At 42.0% G+C, this 18,792-nt stretch overlaps 1 protein-coding gene across 4 annotated transcripts in view; it reads right to left on the reverse strand.

The window, feature by feature from the left end:
* The window catches only part of OXR1 (oxidation resistance 1), a 556,965-nt gene that overhangs the window by 314,681 nt on the left and 223,492 nt on the right, over positions 1-18,792 (reverse strand). The window contains exon 3 of one of the 4 annotated variants that reach the window (XM_045003185.1): positions 11,583-11,654. The exons of the other annotated variants lie outside the window; for them this stretch is intronic. Coding sequence (XP_044859120.1) covers positions 11,583-11,654 — 72 coding nt within the window. The remainder of the gene's footprint in view (positions 1-11,582; positions 11,655-18,792) is intronic. 4 annotated transcript variants of the gene reach the window in all.

The raw sequence follows: 18,792 nt of genomic DNA on the forward strand, positions 1-18,792 counted from the left end.
AAATGGTCAGTTTTCACAGCTGAGAGAGAGGTAAATAGCAGGGTCTCCCAAGGATCTGTACTAGGACCAGTGTTGTTCAATATGATCCTAAATGATCTGAAAAAGGGGGAGATGGTAAAGTTTGCAGGCGATGCAAACTTACTCAAGATCGTTAAATGCAAAGCTGACTGCAAAGAGCTACAATGGAATCTTACAACTCGGCAACATGAAATTCAATGTTGATAAATGCAAAGTGAGGCATATTGCAAAACATAATCTCAACTATACATACAAAATGATGGGATCTAAATTACCACTCAAGAAAGTTCTTGGAGTCATAGTGGACAGTTCTCTGAAAACATCTGCTCAATGTGTAGTGGCAGTCAAGAAAGCTAACAATGTTAGGAACTATTAGGAAAGGGATAATAATAAGAGAGAAAAATATCATAATGCCACCATATACATCCACACCTTGAATACAGTGCACACATCTCAGAGAAGATATATTAGAATTGGAAAAAAGTACAGAGAAGGGCACAAAATGGGGTATGGAAAGGCTTCCGTATGAAGAGAGATTAAAAAGATTGGGACTGTTCAGCTTAGAAAAGAGACAACTAAGGGGGGATACGATAGAGGTCTATAAAATACTGAATGATGTGGAGAATGTGAATAGGTAAATGTTATTTACCTCTTCACTTAAGAAGCAGGGGACACCAAATAGAATTAATAAGCAGCATATTTAAAAAAAAAAACAGAAGGAAGTATTTCACATGACAAAACAGTCAACCTGTGGACCTTGTTTCCAGGGGATGTTGTGAAGGTCAAAAGTATAAGTTCATGGGAAGATAAGTCCACCAGTGGCTACTAGCCAAAATGGTCAGGGCTGCAACCCCAACCTCTGGGTGTCCTTAAGCCTCTGTTTGCCAGAAACTGGGACTGGGCAACAAGGGATGGATCATTTGATAATTGCCCTATTCTGTTCATTCCCTCTGATGCATCTGGCACCTGCTACTGTCAGAAAAGAGGATACTGGGCTAGATGGATCATTGGTCTGACCCAGCATGGCAATTCTTATGTTCTTATGATGTGGGTGGGATCCTAAAAGAAGAGAGAGGAAAAATAAAATGTGAAGAGGGGGCTGGACACAGAGGATCTGAAGAATGTGACATGCTGCCGAGACATTTCACGTAGTGGGGCAAAACATCCCATACATCCCCACTCCTCCCTGCTACCTGCAGAGGGCCAGAGGGCTACAGCTCTGCTTCAGGAGGTAAGGGGGAAGGCTAAGTAGGCAAATACAGCTGAATGCTGTAGAACTGATCCAACGCTGGTGAACTCAATGGAGCTAGGCTGACTTACACCAAAGGATGATCTGGCCCTAGATATATTTTTAAAATATTTACTAATACACTTACTGCTTCTTGGACCTAATTCTCTGTTTGTCCAACATCAATTAAATGCCAGTGCTTCCTTCTTCTCCTGGCTAGTCTAATATATAATATTATATATCATCATTCAAAAATATAAAGAAACATCTGTGAGACAGAGAACTCTTTTTATTGTATATCTGAGAACAAAAGTCTGGCACAAATCCCTCACAGTGTTCATGGGTAGCTCTCAGTGTTTATTCCCTGCTGCCAATAATGTGGGTGTCAGCCTCTTCAAAGCTGACTTACACTGCAGTGAGTGTACACATGGTTTGCCCAGAATTCATAAATTCGAGCACACGTCACATCGTTGTGTGCAATGGATCAGAAAACCTCACTGTAAAGTATTACAGAATTGTCATGGAGTCATGACAGTTTACACCAGCTGAGGATCTGGACCCTGCTATGTATATAAAAACATATCCCTTTTAAGAGACAAATATCTGTTGAAACACAATCAGAAGCATTCAGTCTTGATAAAATCATGCTTGTGATAAGGAAAGTAGTCAGGTTGCTGCCACTCTCTCCTTTTTTGTTGAAAGGATGGTACAACCATTGATTTCCAGTTGTCATTATTCAAAGAGCAGCATGGCCAAACTAATTAGTATTCTTCAAAGAAGCCAAACTGTACTAGTGTTCTCATTTTACTCAATCAGCCAGAACAATCCAGGATTTTTTAATGAGCAGATTAGACTAGCTGATGAATATCCTGGAACAAGGCAGAAAAGCCTAGTACTGCTTTGATCATTCCCTTCTCTTTGCACCCACAACAGTGTTTGGGGAAAGAGTAGCTATTCCATCGCTTCTGACACAGCATGGGGCATGCTGGAGTGGAAGCTCTGCACCATTTTCAATCGGGGCAGTATATGCATCTCACCTGGGCTGGGGGGTATGGAAGGAAGGAGCAGGTTACAGATCCACCTTCATCCTGCCCCTCCCTCTTTCAGCAGGGGTAGCTAGGAGCACACCTTCACTTTCCATGGAACTTTGACTGGTTTGGGGGCACAAGTCCTTTGAATCCTCTCCCCCTTCTGCAGGAACTCCATTAGGAACAGACACCATTTAGCAATTCTCATTTAGTGTATGTAGACCCAAAGTATAGTATCCAGTATATGTAAATATAACGTATAGGGAGAGATACAGAAGAACAGATGTTGACACACACAGACTTCTGGCTCTTGCAGTGTTAGTGGGTGACAATATGAAACTAAAAACCATTTCCCTCTGTTCTTTCTTAAAAAACGCATTCCTTTCTTGGTGAACATTTGGCTCAGGAGATTCTCTCAACTTAAGAGACTTGTTGAAAGACTAGTTTATTATGGCCTCCAATTAGTACAGATAGGACCACCACTGGGGAAAAAAAGGAGAAAGTTTAGAGATTTGGTTTCTGAAGACATTCTGAACTGACAGCTAATAGATTTGTTTCTTTGATACCTCTTGAGAAGTTGAGAGTAGCTGGTTGAACATCAACTACAAAGAGACTTGGGTTTTTTATTACAGATTCTTTCAGAGTAGAACAGCTTGTTTATGAGGTCTTCATTTAAAGAAAAAGCAGATAGCTCAAGTAATAAGCAAAATGTTTTGAAAGTGTTTTCTTGCATTGGTTGTCTTGATATTTCCAGAAAAAAAACAGTAGTGACTGGCACTTGAGCACACTTTATATAAAGTTTGCCACATGGTGGATTATGGAAGCATCAACTTCATCAGGGTCCTTGAATTTTTCAGTATCTCTACTTAAATTGTGATTGCTGGACATTTTTTCTGATCTTCATAGGACCATTCGCAACCTGTGCATGACAAGATGTAAGATCCACTCATTGTGAAGGCCTGGTACATATAGCTTTTTGTACCAGTATAATTATTTTAACCAAACCAGTTATACAGGTGTCTGTGATTGTGGCACTCACCTCTTGAGCACCTCCAACCAGCTGAATGTAATACTACAGTCCATTTCTCACCCCTGGAGCCCCCTGCAGGCTACCAGCTGGTGTTGATGGATCTCTGGCAGCTTGGGCTTCTGGCTGAGTAATGAAGTCCCCTTCTGTGGTATTAAAGAGTCCAACAAATAAGAAGTCCATTTCCCCTCATTAGAGTCTTCAGCCCCAGCTCTGGGCCATTTACATTCAGCTCTTTGTTCAGGCTCCCAAAATAAGACCTGTCCTCTTCTTACCCAGACCCGCCCATTACTCTGGGTTCCAAGCCAGGGACTCTACAGTCAACAGCATAAGGACCTAAGAACAGCCATATTGGGTCAGACCAAAGGTCCATCTAGCCCAGTGTCCTGTCTTCCAACAGTGGCCAATGCCAGGTGTCCCAGAGGGAATGAGCAGAACAGATAATCATCAAGTGATCTGTTCCCTGTTGCCCTTCCCCAGCCTCTGGCAAACAGAGACTAGGGACACCATCCCTGCCCATCCTGGCTAATAGCCATTGATGGACTTATTCTCCATGAATTTATTTAGTTCTTTTTTGAACACTGTTATAGTCTTGGCCTTCACAACATTCTCTGGCAAAAGTTTCACAGGTTGACTGTGGGCTAGTCTACTACGGGGGGAGATTGATCTAAGTTACATAATTTCATCTACATCAATAAAGTAGCTGAAGTCGACGTACTTAGATCTACTTACTGCGGTGTCTTTACTGCGGTGTGTCAATGGGAGACACTCTCCCGTCGATTCCCCTTGCTCTTCTTGTTGTGGAGGAGTACTGGAATAGATGCTACAGCGATTGGCGGTCAATTTATCGCATCTATACTAGACACGATAAATCAACCCCTGCTGGTTCGATCGCTGCCCATCGATCCGGCCGCTAGTGTAGACACACACTGTGTGTTGTGTGAAGAAATACTTTCTTTGTTTGTTTAAAACCTGCTGCCTATTAATTTCATTTGGTGACCTCTAGTTCTTGTGGTATGACAAGGAGTAAATAACACTTCCTTATTTACTTTCTCCACACCAGTCGTATTTTATAGATCTCAATCATCTCCCTCCTTAGTCGTCTCTTTTCCAAGCCGAAAAGTCACAGTCCTATTAATCTCTCCTCATACAGAATGTGTTCCAAACCCTTAATCATTTTTGTTGCCCTTCTCTGAACCTTTTCTAGTGCCAGTGTATCTTTTTTGAGATGGGGCAGCCCCATCTGCACGCAGTATTCAAGATGTGAGTGTACCATGGATTTATATAGAGGCAGTATGATATTTTCTGTCTTATTATCTATCTCTTTCTTAATGATTCCCAACATTCTGTTCACTTTTTTGACTGCCGCTACACATTGAGTGGATGTTTTCAGAGAACTATCCATAATGACTCCAAGATCTCTTTCTTGAGTGGTAACAGCTAATTTAGACCGCATCATTTTATATGTATAGTTGGGATTGCTTACTCCAATCTGTTGTTGCTATTTCTCTGGGCCTCTTCCTATCAGGCCCATTTTATCTCCAGTCCTATCTCAGGGCCAGAGTCCTCAGATTTGTTGCTATATCCAAGCCTGAGAGAAGCACCCTTTCTTCACTCCTCTGGTCCCAGCCAGGAACTTTGCGAACAGGGGCTGCTAACAGGGAGTTTCGCAAGGGAGTTCTCCAGGTGAAGGAGGAGCTAATACAGCATCTGTGGGGTAAGTGACTGTCTGTAGTGTGTGTTTGTTTGTGTTTGGGGGTTACTTGCTGTGTGCTGAGCTTGTGTTTGTCAGTCTGTTTGGTTGTTTGAGGGACCGTGTGCTCTGGCTGGCAGTTGGAGGCAGGTTTGAAAGCTCGAAGCCTCTGGTAATTGGCTGAGCCTTAATCAGTGGGCGGGGCATTCACTCAGGCCAGGGCTTTATAAAGCCGCGCACAAGCGACCAGGGGCTGCTAACAGGGAGTTTCGCAAGGGAGTTTAGAAGGGGAGTGGGAAGGGAGTGGGAGCCCCTCGCCAGCCCTAACCCCTTCCCCGCGCCCCCCCCCTAAAACCTAGAAACCGAACCACATTCCAAAACTACTTTCCGTAAACCACCCTTTCACTAACTAGGAGACAATGCAGACAGAAGCCCAGCAGCAGAGTGGGGGCTATCCAGTTTATTGCGCTGACTGTCGCATGTATGATTACCTGCCCTGTGGGCGGGTGGCGTATGTGTGCAGTCGGTGCAAGGAGCTCCTGGCCCTCAGAGACCATGTACGGACTTTGGAGGCCAGGGTGGCGGAACTGGAAGACCTGAGAGAGGCAGAGAGGTATGTTGATGAGGCTTTCCGGGACACTGTAGAATTGTCCCACCTCCGCTTAGACAGCTCCTGTGCTGTTGAGGAGGAAGAAGGGCCCAGGGAAGTAGAGCAGTCGATGGGAGCAGAGGGAAACCTTCCCGTAGTTGGGACCCTCCTTCCAGATGGTGCTGGGGTTGCCTCTCACACTGAGGTTACCTCTCCTGGGGAGGGAACTCCAGTTTCTAGGAAAAAGGCAGGTGTTAGTAATGGGAGATTCGATTATTAGAAATATAGATAGCTGGGTCTGTGATGACCGGGAGAACCGTATGGTGACTTGCCTGCCTGGTGCGAAGGTTACGGATCTCTCAAGGCATCTAGATAGACTTATGTGTAGTGCTGGGGAGGAGCCGGTGGTCGTGGTACATGTAGGTACCAATGACATAGGGAAGGGTAGGAGAGATGTCCTGGAAGCCAAATTTAGGCTGCTAGGGAAGAGACTGAAATCCAGGACCTCTATGGTGGCATTTTCAGAAATGCTCCCAGTTCCACGCGCAGGGCCAGGTAGGCAGGCAGAGCTTCAGAGTCTCAATGCGTGGATGAGACGATGGTGTAGAGAGGAGGGGTTCACGTTCATTAGGAACTGGGGAAACTTCTGGGATGGGAGGAGCCTATACAGGAGAGATGGGCTCCACCTAAACCAAAGTGGAACCAGACTGCTGGCGCTAAACATTAAAAAGGTTGTAGAGCAGTTTTTAAACTAGGAGATGGGGGAAAGCCGACTGCTGCAGAGGAGCGTGTGGATCGGACACAGACTTCTCTTAGGGGAGAGTCTGATGATAGAGAATCTCCAGGTTATAGTCAGGAGCAGAGGAATGAGAAGTATAATGTAAGGGCCGGATCAGATGATAAACAGTCACATAAAAAAGAATCTGGCACATCAGAAAAAGGCAGGCTAATAAACAGGGACAAGTTTTTAAAGTGCTTGTACACAAATGCCAGAAGTCTAAATAATAAGATGGGTGAACTAGAGTGCCTTGTGATAAAGGAGGATATAGATATAATAGGCATCACAGAAACCTGGTGGACTGAGAGCAATCAATGGGACACAATCATTCCGGGGTACAAAATATATCGGAAGGACAGAACAGGCCGTGCAGGGGGAGGAGTGGCACTATATGTTAAAGAAAGTGTAGATTCAAATGAAGTTAAAATCTTAAGCGAATCCACAGGTTCCATAGAGTCTCTATGGATAGAAATTTCATGCTCTAGTAAAAATATAACAGTAGGGATCTATTATCGACCACCTGACCAGGACAGTAATAGTGATGATGAAATGCTAAGGGAAATTAGAGAGGCTATCAAAATTAAGAACCCAATAATAGTGGGGGATTTCAATTATCCCCATATTGACTGGGAACATTTCACTTCAGGAAGAAATGCAGAGATAAAATTTCTCGATACTTTAAATGACTGCTTCATGGAGCAGCTGGTATGGGAACCCACAAGGGGAGAGGCAACTCTAGATTTAATCCTGAGTGGAGCGCAGGAGCTGGTCCAAGAGGTAACTATAGCAGGACCGCTAGGAAATAGTGACCATAATACAATAGCATTCAACATCCCTGTGGTGGGAAGAACATCTCAACTGCCCAATACTGTGGCCTTTAATTTCAAAAGGGGGAACTATACAAAAATGAGGGGGTTAGTTAGACAAAAGTTAAAAGGTACAGTGACTAAAGTGAAATCCCTGCAAGTCGCGTGGGCCCTTTTTAAAGACACCATAATAGAGGCCCAACTTCAATGTATACCCCAAATTAAGAAAAACAGTAAAAGAACTAAAAAAGAGCCACCGTGGCTTAACAACCATGTAAAAGAAGCAGTGAGAGATAAAAAGACTTCCTTTAAAAAGTGGAAGTCAAATCCTAGTGAGGCAAATAGAAAGGAGCACAAACACTGCCAACTTAAGTGCAAGAGTGTAATAAGAAAAGCCAAAGAGGAGTTTGAAGAACGGCTAGCCAAAAACTCCAAAGGTAATAACAAAATGTTTTTTAAGTACATCAGAAGTAGGAAGCCTGCTAAACAACCAGTGGGGCCCCTTGACGATGAAAATACAAAAGGAGCGCTTAAAGATGATAAAGTCATTGCGGAGAAACTAAATGGATTCTTTGCTTCAGTCTTCACGGCTGAGGATGTTAGGGAGATTCCCAAACCTGAGCTGGCTTTTGTAGGTGACAAATCTGAGGAACTGTCACAGATTGAAGTATCACTAGAGGAGGTTTTGGAATTAATTGATAAACTCAACATTAACAAGTCACCGGGACCAGATGGCATTCACCCAAGAGTTCTGAAAGAACTCAAATGTGAAGTTGCGGAACTATTAACTAAGGTTTGTAACCTGTCCTTTAAATCAGCTTCGGTACCCAATGACTGGAAGTTAGCTAATGTAACGCCAATATTTAAAAAGGGCTCTAGGGGTGATCCCGGCAATTACAGACCGGTAAGTATAACGTCAGTACCGGGCAAATTAGTTGAAACAATAGTAAAGAATAAAATTGTCAGACACATAGAAAAACATAAACTCTTGAGCAATAGTCAACATGGTTTCTGTAAAGGGAAATCGTGTCTTACTAATCTATTAGAGTTCTTTGAAGGGGTCAACAAACATGTGGACAAGGGGGATCCGGTGGACATAGTGTACTTAGATTTCCAGAAAGCCTTTGACAAGGTCCCTCACCAAAGGCTCTTACGTAAATTAAGCTGTCATGGGATAAAAGGGAAGGTCCTTTCATGGACTGAGAACTGGTTAAAGGACAGGGAACAAAGGGTAGGAATTAATGGTAAATTCTCAGAATGGAGAGGGGTAACTAGTGGTGTTCCCCAAGGGTCAGTCCTAGGACCAATCCTATTCAATTTATTCATAAATGATCTGGAGAAAGGGGTAAACAGTGAGGTGGCAAAGTTTGCAGATGATACTAAACTACTCAAGATAGTTAAGACCAAAGCAGATTGTGAAGAACTTCAAAAAGATCTCACAAAACTAAGTGATTGGGCAACAAAATGGCAAATGAAATTTAATGTGGATAAATGTAAAGTAATGCACATTGGAAAAAATAACCCCAACTATACATACAACATGATGGGGGCTAATTTAGCTACAACGAGTCAGGAAAAAGATCTTGGAGTTATCGTGGATAGTTCTCTGAAGATGTCCACACAGTGTGCAGAGGCGGTCAAAAAAGCAAACAGGATGTTAGGAATCATTAAAAAGGGGATAGAGAATAAGACTGAGAATATATTATTGCCCTTATATAAATCCATGGTACGCCCACATCTCGAATACTGTGTACAGATGTGGTCTCCTCACCTCAAACAAGATATTCTAGCACTAGAAAAGGTTCAGAAAAGAGCAACTAAAATGATTAAGGGTTTAGAGAGGGTCCCATATGAGGAAAGATTAAAGAGGCTAGGACTCTTCAGTTTGGAAAAGAGAAGACTAAGGGGGGACATGATAGAGGTACATAAAATCATGAGTGATGTTGAGAAAGTGGATAAGGAAAAGTTATTTACTTATTCCCATAATACAAGAACTAGGGGTCACCAAATGAAATTAATAGGCAGCAGGTTTAAAACAAATAAAATGAAGTTCTTCTTCACGCAGCGCACAGTCAACTTGTGGAACTCCTTACCTGAGGAGGTTGTGAAGGCTAGGACTATAACAATGTTTAAAAGGGGACTGGATAAATTCATGGTGGCTAAGTCCATAAATGGCTATTAGCCAGGATGGGTAAGAATGGTGTCCCTAGCCTCTGTTCGTCAGAGGATGGAGATGGATGGCAGGAGAGAGATCACTTGATCATTGCCTGTTAGGTTCACTCCCTCAGGGGCACCTGGCATTGGCCACTGTCAGTAGACAGATACTGGGCTAGATGGACCTTTGGTCTGACCCGGTACGGCCTTTCTTATGTTCTTATGTTCTTAACTGAACTGCTAAGGCCCTGCAGCTCCTTTTATCTGAGCATGCTGGGCTCTGATTGGCTGCTTCCATGAGGCCTCTCTTGGCAGGCCTGAAGCACCCACCTTCGCTGCTCCTTTCCTATCACTTTTCTGTTTCCTGCAGCATGGTTTAGTCTACCGTGGGGCCTCCTGTCGGGAGCCACAAAAGCTAGTTACACCATGTCACAGTGCCTTAGAGCAGTTTAGCTTATTTCCCTTTCCATACAGGAATAGCTATAGTGCTATAAAGCACCTCTATACTGCATCCACACCGGGGGTGGGGGCTATATTGCTTTAACTATTCTGGTATAGTTGAAGCAGTACAACTTGTGTGTCTTAGGTATCCCTAGTCCGTAGGACTCCCTATGTGTGAGATACAGACTAATGACTGTGGTTTGCCCCTTGCAATTTTCCTTTATTCAGTGGAGTTGTATGTCTACACTGCCGCCCTGGCAGTGCTGTGACGTGGGCAATGTAGTCATGCTTTTATCGCCGGGGTACAGCTCTCCCGGCAATAAAAAATAACCACCCCAAACGGGGGGTGGTAGCTTTATCTCCGGGAGTGCGACTCCCAGCGATAAAGCGCTGTCTAAGCAAAACTAAGCAAAAACACATCATGCACCAGGGTGAAGCTCACCTGCTTTCCACTTTGTAAAGGCTGAGTAAAGACCTATTGATCAGGGGATAATTAGTTACAGTTTGCACAATTTTGTCACTATAAGTAATAGCAACCTTTTTCAAGATTAAAGGGATCGGGAGATACTATATAAAGCCTTTCTTGACTTTTTCCACTCAGGGGAATTTTTGTGAAGTTGTGTTACAGTATTTTATGGAAGAATATGATTATGTATTTTAATTCATTTTCACAGTAATTATCCGAAAAAGCTCAGCCACATACATATTTCATCTATTTTAATTTGATATAATCTTCTGTAGGAATGTACAGTATAAGAATTAAAACTTAAACTTAATGTTGCCACTGCGTTAAATGGGACTGGAAGGCTCTGACAGTTGGATACAAAGTCCTTCACCAGTAGGGCTCCTGGGTACCAATTCAACAAAGCACTCTTGTATGTGTTTAACTTTAAGCATGTGCTTAACTCCATACCTATTCAGCAAAGCATTCTAGCATATGCTTCAGTGCACTATCTAATTGGGGGTGGGTCTGTTATAGCGCAGGTTGGTAGAGCCTGAGTTATCTTAGCATTCAATAGTTCTTTAGTTCATGCTGTAGAATGAGTTGACTATCTCAGCTGTATTCCAAATGGATAGGTGACCACATCACCAAATTAAAACTCCCCAAGATTGACACCCTATTTTTGAAACTCCTAACAGAGACCAAGGATTGGCAGGGAAACTGAAATGCCCTCTTGCAATATTAATTTGTATTTAGTTTAAGAGTATTTCAGAATTTTCTTTAGTCCATAGTCATGGAGGATTAGCTCTCTATACATTAAATTCATTTTTGTATCAGTCTAAGCCATGGAAAATGCACCTAGGTACTTCAATGATGGACAACATATCTAGCCCTGTAATAAATAGTTTATGTGCTTTTAGGAAAAGCAAGCTATTAGTCTTTGCTTATTGCTTAGTAGATTTAGGGGTTATTGATTGTTTTCGGGGGTTTGGTCTTTCCTTCTTTATTTTTCATCCTGGAGGACTTCATTACCAAGGGTAAGCAGAAAAATTTCTTCTGTGAACACTACTGTTGTTGGTTCGTGCTCTCTAATGATAGACTTTTGTTGTATCCCTATTTTTTGAGTGCTTTATACTATTTTGAAATTTGATAAATATTTTATACCTATATTGTAAGATGCAATGGGAACTAAATTTAAAGTCTGACAATTTCTTTGCTAACCAGGGACCTAGGAACTTTGCTGATTTTAAACAGGAGGAGGAGGAGAACTGAGTCACAAAAATTCATTCTGAAGCCAGGAAAGCACAAAGGATGGCCAGGAGAGAATCCATGAGCCACAGAAGAGAAACAAAACTAAAACTAAATCTTAAAACTTTACCCACGTGTGATGCTGGAGGGACAATCAGATGCAGAAAGGTAGGAAACTCCAGGAACAGATGTGAAAATAAACCTGTTAGTAATAACAAAGAAACAATGCCAAACCCAGGAACCTTGTAAAATCTAATCTGCTGCTTAATACTAATGAAAATAAAACAGAAATAAATAATATGTAATTAGCATTTAAATAAAGAGCTATGTTTCAATTTATTTTGCTACATATTCAGAATTATAAGTTCATATTTCTGTTAATGATATAGTAAAAGTGATACTACTAGTAAAATAAGTATTTTTATAGCGCTTTTCATCTTTCGTGTACAAGATAATTATTAGTTATCTTGATGCTAACTGCTTAGGGAAGACTGAGCAAGTTTGGTGCAATTGTTCTGATATGAACTACATTACAGATATTACTACAGCCAAGTTAAGGAGAAAGCAGGGGTGCAAGCTGAGCTGGGGGGCAGAGCCATGCCAGATCCAGAGGGGCCAGAAAAGCGGCCCAGGAAGCAGGTCAGTGCTGGGAGCAGAGTCACAGAAGCAGCTCACAGAGCAGACCTGTCCTGGGAGGAGAGTTGTAGCAACCAGAGCCAGAGGGGCCAGAGAAGCAGACCAGGGAGCTGAAGGCAGAGCAGCAGCAGCAGATGCAGCAGCCGTGCTGAGGCAGAGTGGAGCTGGAGCTGAGGCAGAGTGGTGGAGCTGGAGCTGGGGCTGGAGCAGTCCAGAGCCGAGTGTGGTGAGTGGCTGCGGAGAGCGAGGGGGAACCTGGGCAGAGGGCCCAGCTCAGGGAGACACCCCCAGCCAAGAGGCCTTGCAGGCCAGACTTGGAGGGGGATCGTAACCCTGACGGGGCAGGGGTGACGCTGGGAAGAAGGGTCCTGCCACCTAAAGCCTGAGGGGGTGTGGGCACTGCCAGAGCAAGTGTCTGACCCGCAGCATCCCTGCAGCACCATTAGGGCCTGAGAAGGGGCCTGGGACTTGTGAGGAACAGACTGTGAACTTCCCTTACATCCCAGAGACAGTTGGTTGTGATGTTCCCGTGCCACAGAGAGGGGTGACGTGTTTTCCTTTAACCTTTCCCATTTTTTCCTTATTTTTTGTAATTGGTTGCTGTTTAATAAATTGTATTTACATTGAACTGTATGTAATGATCAGTGGATCAGGGAAGCATCCAGTGCAGAGAGAGCACCCCAGAGAGGGGACACCCTAGCCCCTGCCCTAAGTGACCACGACAAGGTTCGGGGTTGAGCTGCCCAGGAATCCTGGGCCCAGCCTTGTATGAGGACTCTGCCACATAGGGAGTGGAAGGGAAGCCCTCGAGGTCAGGCAGGCCTCTGGGTAAAGGCAGTGGGAGCGAGGACTCAGATCCTTTCGCTAGCCCACTTCACCAGGTAGTGTATAAGCCAGGAAAGTTCCCCACAATAGCATGACCATTCCCCTGCTTACATGAAGAAGAGCTCTGTGTGGCTAGAAAGCTTTTCTCTCCCAACAGAAGTTGGTCCAGTAAAAGATATTACCTCACCTACCTTGTGTCCAATTTATTTTCCACATGTTGCAATGTTTCTGTGACAGATGTACAGCACAGACATTACATCGGCTTTCACATTTCTTTTTCAGCTACAGATCACCAGCCTGTCTTACACCAAGCTATCATTCAAAATCACAAGCCTATACTTGACCATAAAAAGCTATCACATGAGCTGCCTTTGCCAGCACATTACCGCAGTACATTCTCAGAATCCAGAGGTGCACAGTATCAGTCAAGAAGATCAACACAGTATACTCTTGACTCTTGAATAAATATTGTTTTAGTTACTCTATTACATCATCTGCTCCGTTACTAACGAAGACTGTGCTATCCATTTGTCTGAAGCTTATATGTTTGTGTGTTTTAAAATTTTATAACAATTGTATATTGCCTAGTCTCTCATTCAGCCTCTTTTTATAGATTGAAAGAAAATTTAGATTTAGTTGGGAATTGGTCCTGCTTTGAGCAGGGGTTGGGGTAGATGACCTCCTGAGGTCCCTTCCAACCCTGATATTCTGTTCTATGAAACAAATAAACTGTGCACAGCTTTAAATTCTGAAGGCTTATTCCATGTGCACATGGAACCCTGTCCTTCACTGTAATAGGAAGAGACATTAAAGCCCAGATCCTCAAAGATACCTAAGCTCGTAACTTCCACGGAAATCAATATTTATTCTCTGACTTTTATCCTATTCATCTTGGGCCTGATCCAAATACCACTGAAGGTCAGTGGAAAGACACCAATTGATTTAAATCACTGGCCCTGTTAGACACTTGAGATACTATAGATCCTGCTTGCCATACTCTCAAGAGTAAACCCATTGAAGTGAGAATGCAAGCAGAATTTGACCATTTCTGTGTGCATTTTTCAGACCACGCTACAGTAATTGGTTTTAGAAATATACTTAATGCGTTAATTCAGTCCAGACAGCTTGTAATAACAAAACCAGAATAATTTAAAGGTTATAAAAAGTTATTCTGGTTTAAATTCTGAAAGACATTTTAAGCATTTTTTCTAATGCAGGAGAGTGTGTTTTTAACAGCAATTTTTTTCAGTACCATGATACAACATCAAGAATAGCTGCTTCCAAAATGATGAAACTTTATTTGATCTTAAAGGTTTGATCTTAATCCTTTGGTCTTAAACACTATTAACCACCAGTAACTTTTCATCTTGTAACATTGAAGGCTAAATGGCACTAATAATTTTAAAAAGAGCAATTACTCTGACTCCCAAGGTATCTAAGATATTATGAACACAGAGTGTTGTTAATTTCAGCCATTTACAGAACACTTTGAAACTGCTTTATTACTTCCCTCTCTGGGATATGTTTTCTTCCTAAAAAATACTTAAAAAATTATAAGTTATAATTATAACAGAAGGATGCAGAACAAATTAGACTTATGGCATTTTAGAGCCATCTGAACAGTTGATAATCCTGTTGTTAAGGATACTATAGTCAAGCCATTAGCAAAAATGTTAAAACTATGGCAAATCAATTAAAATGTTCTGTGCCAATACTTGACTTCAAACTAACATAATGCAACTACATCTAAAAGCTTCTGGAATCTCAATACATCCTCACAATTTACCAAATAACAAAATCCTACTTTTTATGCAAGTTTCATGACAGCACTGAGTTGCACACCTTGTTCAGATGAATTATGAAAAATCTGTGATAGATGGCACGCACCCTCCCTTGAGAGAAGAGCATGGGGAGCTCAGGCTGCCCATTTGCAAAGTGCTTAAATACATTCCCCTTTTCAACAGAGCCGGTAATTCAAAAAACATTAAACAGCCCTACAAATGCCAGGTTGCTATTCTACACATCAGTAGCATGCAAAAAGCTACAGTATTTATAAATTGTGTTTATATTTTTGACCAAGCTTTTGCAGCTAGGCAGATAAAAATCCAACTGTATTTTTAATAGCTACAAACATTCTGATATTATTCTTTAATATTTCATTATAAATCATTGTGTCAAAAAGAGCCAATAGCTCTTGTGGCTTTTAGTCACAGTGTATGTGCAGTTTCAGCCACGTTATACAGACTTCTCTCTAATTGACATGCAGAAAGTTATAAAGTGGCTCTCAAATACAGACAGGCCAGGCAGACATGTTTATAATAGCAATCACAGAATATACATTTTCAATTGATGGGATTTTTATTATTATTATTACTATTTCACCTGCGGACTACATACTTGTTATACATAATAGATAAACAAATAGAACGCTAAATCATTCATAGACGTCAAAAATGTGGCTGTGTACAGCAACTCGTCTCCAGCAGCAACCACCCCACAGGGCAAATATGAAAAATAGCATACGAGTCTTCCATGATTCTACAGGCAGCCTGACATATTTCTTTGCTGATTCTTTACTATGCATGGAATATACAGGAAAAAAAGCAGAAGTAATTTTAGTTTATTTGTTTAAACAATGCTATCAACTGTTTACTTTTTTGTTAGGGAAGCTCAATTTTAAACAGTTGATCTTTAAAACATGCAAATATGCTAAAACAGAAGTAGTACAAGCACATTGGCTTAAAACATTGAACTACGCTTGGGAAGTCTTTTGTTTGAAATAAGAAAGGTTAAGCTGGGCTGAACTGTAAAAGGGGAAACCACTATTAAGGACAGAGATGTTTTGGTTTTGTTCATTGTAATGATTATGACTTTTCAGATCTTCTACAGTGTTACAGCAGAAGGAATAGTACGCTAATTGACTCACCATTGTAGCTGAGCTTATGTACAGTACAGGTACCCAAAGCCTTCATGAAAGGCTTTCTCTGTCACCACGGAACACGTGATTTGCCTTTTCCAGGATACAATTTTGTTTCAGTCACTTAGAAAATAGCACATATCTAGGTCGTGCTATACAATTTCCTTATTTGTTGAGCCATTTCTATGCTCTTAAACCACGTCTACACTTCTACAATGGCATAGTTGCAGTACTGTAGTGTAGACTACACTTCCTACATCGATGGTTTTCCCATCAACGTAGTTAATTCACCTCTCTGAGAGGCAGTAGCCGCATCTATGCCGGTGGTTAGCTCAATCTAACTACAGTGCTCAGGGCACAAAATTTTTCATAGCTGAGTAATGTAGCTAGATCAATCTAATTTTTAAGTGTAGACTAAGCCATAGACATTTTCAAAGAGAAATAATAATTAATGAATTGACCTACCATGTACACATACGCACATGCCTTACACGTATATGAAGCAACCGAAGCAAACTTCAGATGCCTAAAATACATTTCAATCACTAAGCTTCCCTAGGGATTCAATTACGAAAAAGCAAAGCATCTAGGTTGCTTGTTTTGAAGTTTAAATTAAATATCTAGAGTCAGATTGTCCCCTTCAGTGTAAAATCTGCAACAAGAGGAGACAAGGCGCAGTCAACCCTGTAGGTTCACCTTGCAGAATTTTTGACTGACTACAGTTCCAATTGGATTTCGATAGGAGTCCCCAAGTTTCACTGTCAAAGATGCTAAGCTCCTATTCACATCAATGTGATTTGTGAGCACCCAACAGCTTAGAAAATCGAACCACAAGTAGGGCAAAGACATAGTCTCCAAAGCCCATGAATCCCAAGGAACTGCAAGAAAAGGGATCATTAACTCCTAGGAGGGCCTGTCTCCATGAGGTGCTATCTGGACAACACCCTCCCACAAGTTATGCACCTCCCTTAGGAATCCATGGTGCCATCATTGCCTCTGGCCATGAATGCCTCAATCCCCAAATGGGTGCAATGTGGTGCAAGCATTAATGCTGCTAACAGCAGTGTTAACTTCTGCATGCATAGCCATAGTTCTCTGAGGAAGGCATGCTGCCCTGCCCACAGCACCCCTCCCACCCACTATGGCTTCTATTAGCTGCCAGTAGAGGAATTGCTCCCTCTCTTTCCCATCCAACTCATCTACACGGAGGGATGCATTAGGTGCCTAGAGCACATGATAGGGATAGCATGAGACATGAAGAGATCTACAGCCTCCTTAAACAACATAAAAGCAGTTTAAAGAATTTTAATTTGAGAGTCAAGTCCAGGACAGAAATGAGTTACTCTACAGACACATTTTGGATCCTTTAATCTCTATGTGAAATTGCAACTGTGCAGAGAATTAATATTGGGGCACTAGTAACCTGAGCGGTCATTCAGAAACAAAATCCTGATTGTGTACAAGTACAGAATTCCAAAAATATAATTTTTCTTTCCTTGAAATTTCTAGGGAGCCGGGAGGGTTCTACCCTAAAAACCCCAACCAAGCAACCAACCCAACCAAAAACTCCAAAACAATAAAAAATGGTTTTGTTTTAGATTTTAAAATAAAAACAAATAGCATCTAAAAATATCTCAAACATCCCATGTAGACCTTTCACCTCCAAAAGGGAGACATGCCAGAGACTGGAACGGGTACAAAGAAGGGCCACTAGAATGATCCGAGGAATGGAAAGCCTGTCGTATGAAAGGAGACTTGAGGAGCTCGGTTTGTTTTCCTTAACCAAAAGAAGGTTGAGAGGAGATATGATGGCTCTCTTTAAATATATCAGAGGGATAAATACCAGGGAGGGAGAGGAATTAGTTCAGCTCAGTACTAATGTGGACACGAGAACAAATGGATATAAATTGGCAGTCGGGAAGTTTAGGCTTGAAATTAGACGAAGGTTTCTAACCATCAGGGGAGTGAAATTCTGGAACAGCCTACCGAGGGAAACAGTGGGGCCGAAGGACTTCTCTGGCTTTAAGATTAAGCTTGATAAGTTTATGGAGGGAATGGTTTGATAGGAGAACGTGATTTAGTCAATAGGTCAATAACGTGCGACCACTAGTAATTAGTACCGAGGGTCAATGTTGGGATATTGAAAGTCTTTTTCCTGAGTGTCTGGCTGGAGAGTCTTGCCCGCATGCTCGGGGTTCAGTAGATCGCCATATTTGGGGTCGGGAAGGAATTTTCCTCCAGGGTAGATTGGCAGTGGCCCTGGAGGTTTTTCGCCTTCCTCCGCAGCATGGGGCAGGGGTCGCTTGCTGGAGGATTATCTGCTACTTGAAGTCTTTAAATCAGGATTTGGGGACTTCAACAGCAGAGTCAAGGGAGAGAATTATTTCAGGAGTGGGTGGGTCAGCTTTTGTGGCCTGCATCTTGCGTGAGGTCAGACTAGATGATCATAATGGTCCCTTCTGATCTTAAATTCTATGATTCTATAAAACGGCACCAATTCCATATGCTGGCTAACAGTGAATACTCACTTTAACACTTAATGCACTTCAGCAGTGTCAGATTCTACTGCAAAACAACATGACATGGATTCCTTTGTGCACAGTACTTGCTGTCTCATAATGCCAACAATAAAACCAAGAGGAATTTTACAATTTTATATTGACAAGCCCGTAGATAAGCTCCCAATATGCACATGAAATGGACCAAAATACTTTTATTCTTTCAGGTAGTTTTACAATTTAAGATATGGTATATGAGAGAAACATATTTCTGTTGCTATAATTTACCTAATGTGTGTGTAAAATACTCATTTGCACATGGATTTTAATAGAAGTCCTTTCGCTGAATTCAATGGGAAGAGGATCAGACTAATAATTCCTAAATAAGGACATAAGAACATAAGAACGGCCGTACCGGGTCAGACCAAAGGTCCATCTAGCCCAGTATCTGTCTACCGACAGTG

The sequence above is a fragment of the Mauremys mutica genome, chromosome 2, assembly GCF_020497125.1.
Source record: "Mauremys mutica isolate MM-2020 ecotype Southern chromosome 2, ASM2049712v1, whole genome shotgun sequence".
In the NCBI taxonomy this organism is placed as follows: domain Eukaryota; kingdom Metazoa; phylum Chordata; order Testudines; family Geoemydidae; genus Mauremys; species Mauremys mutica.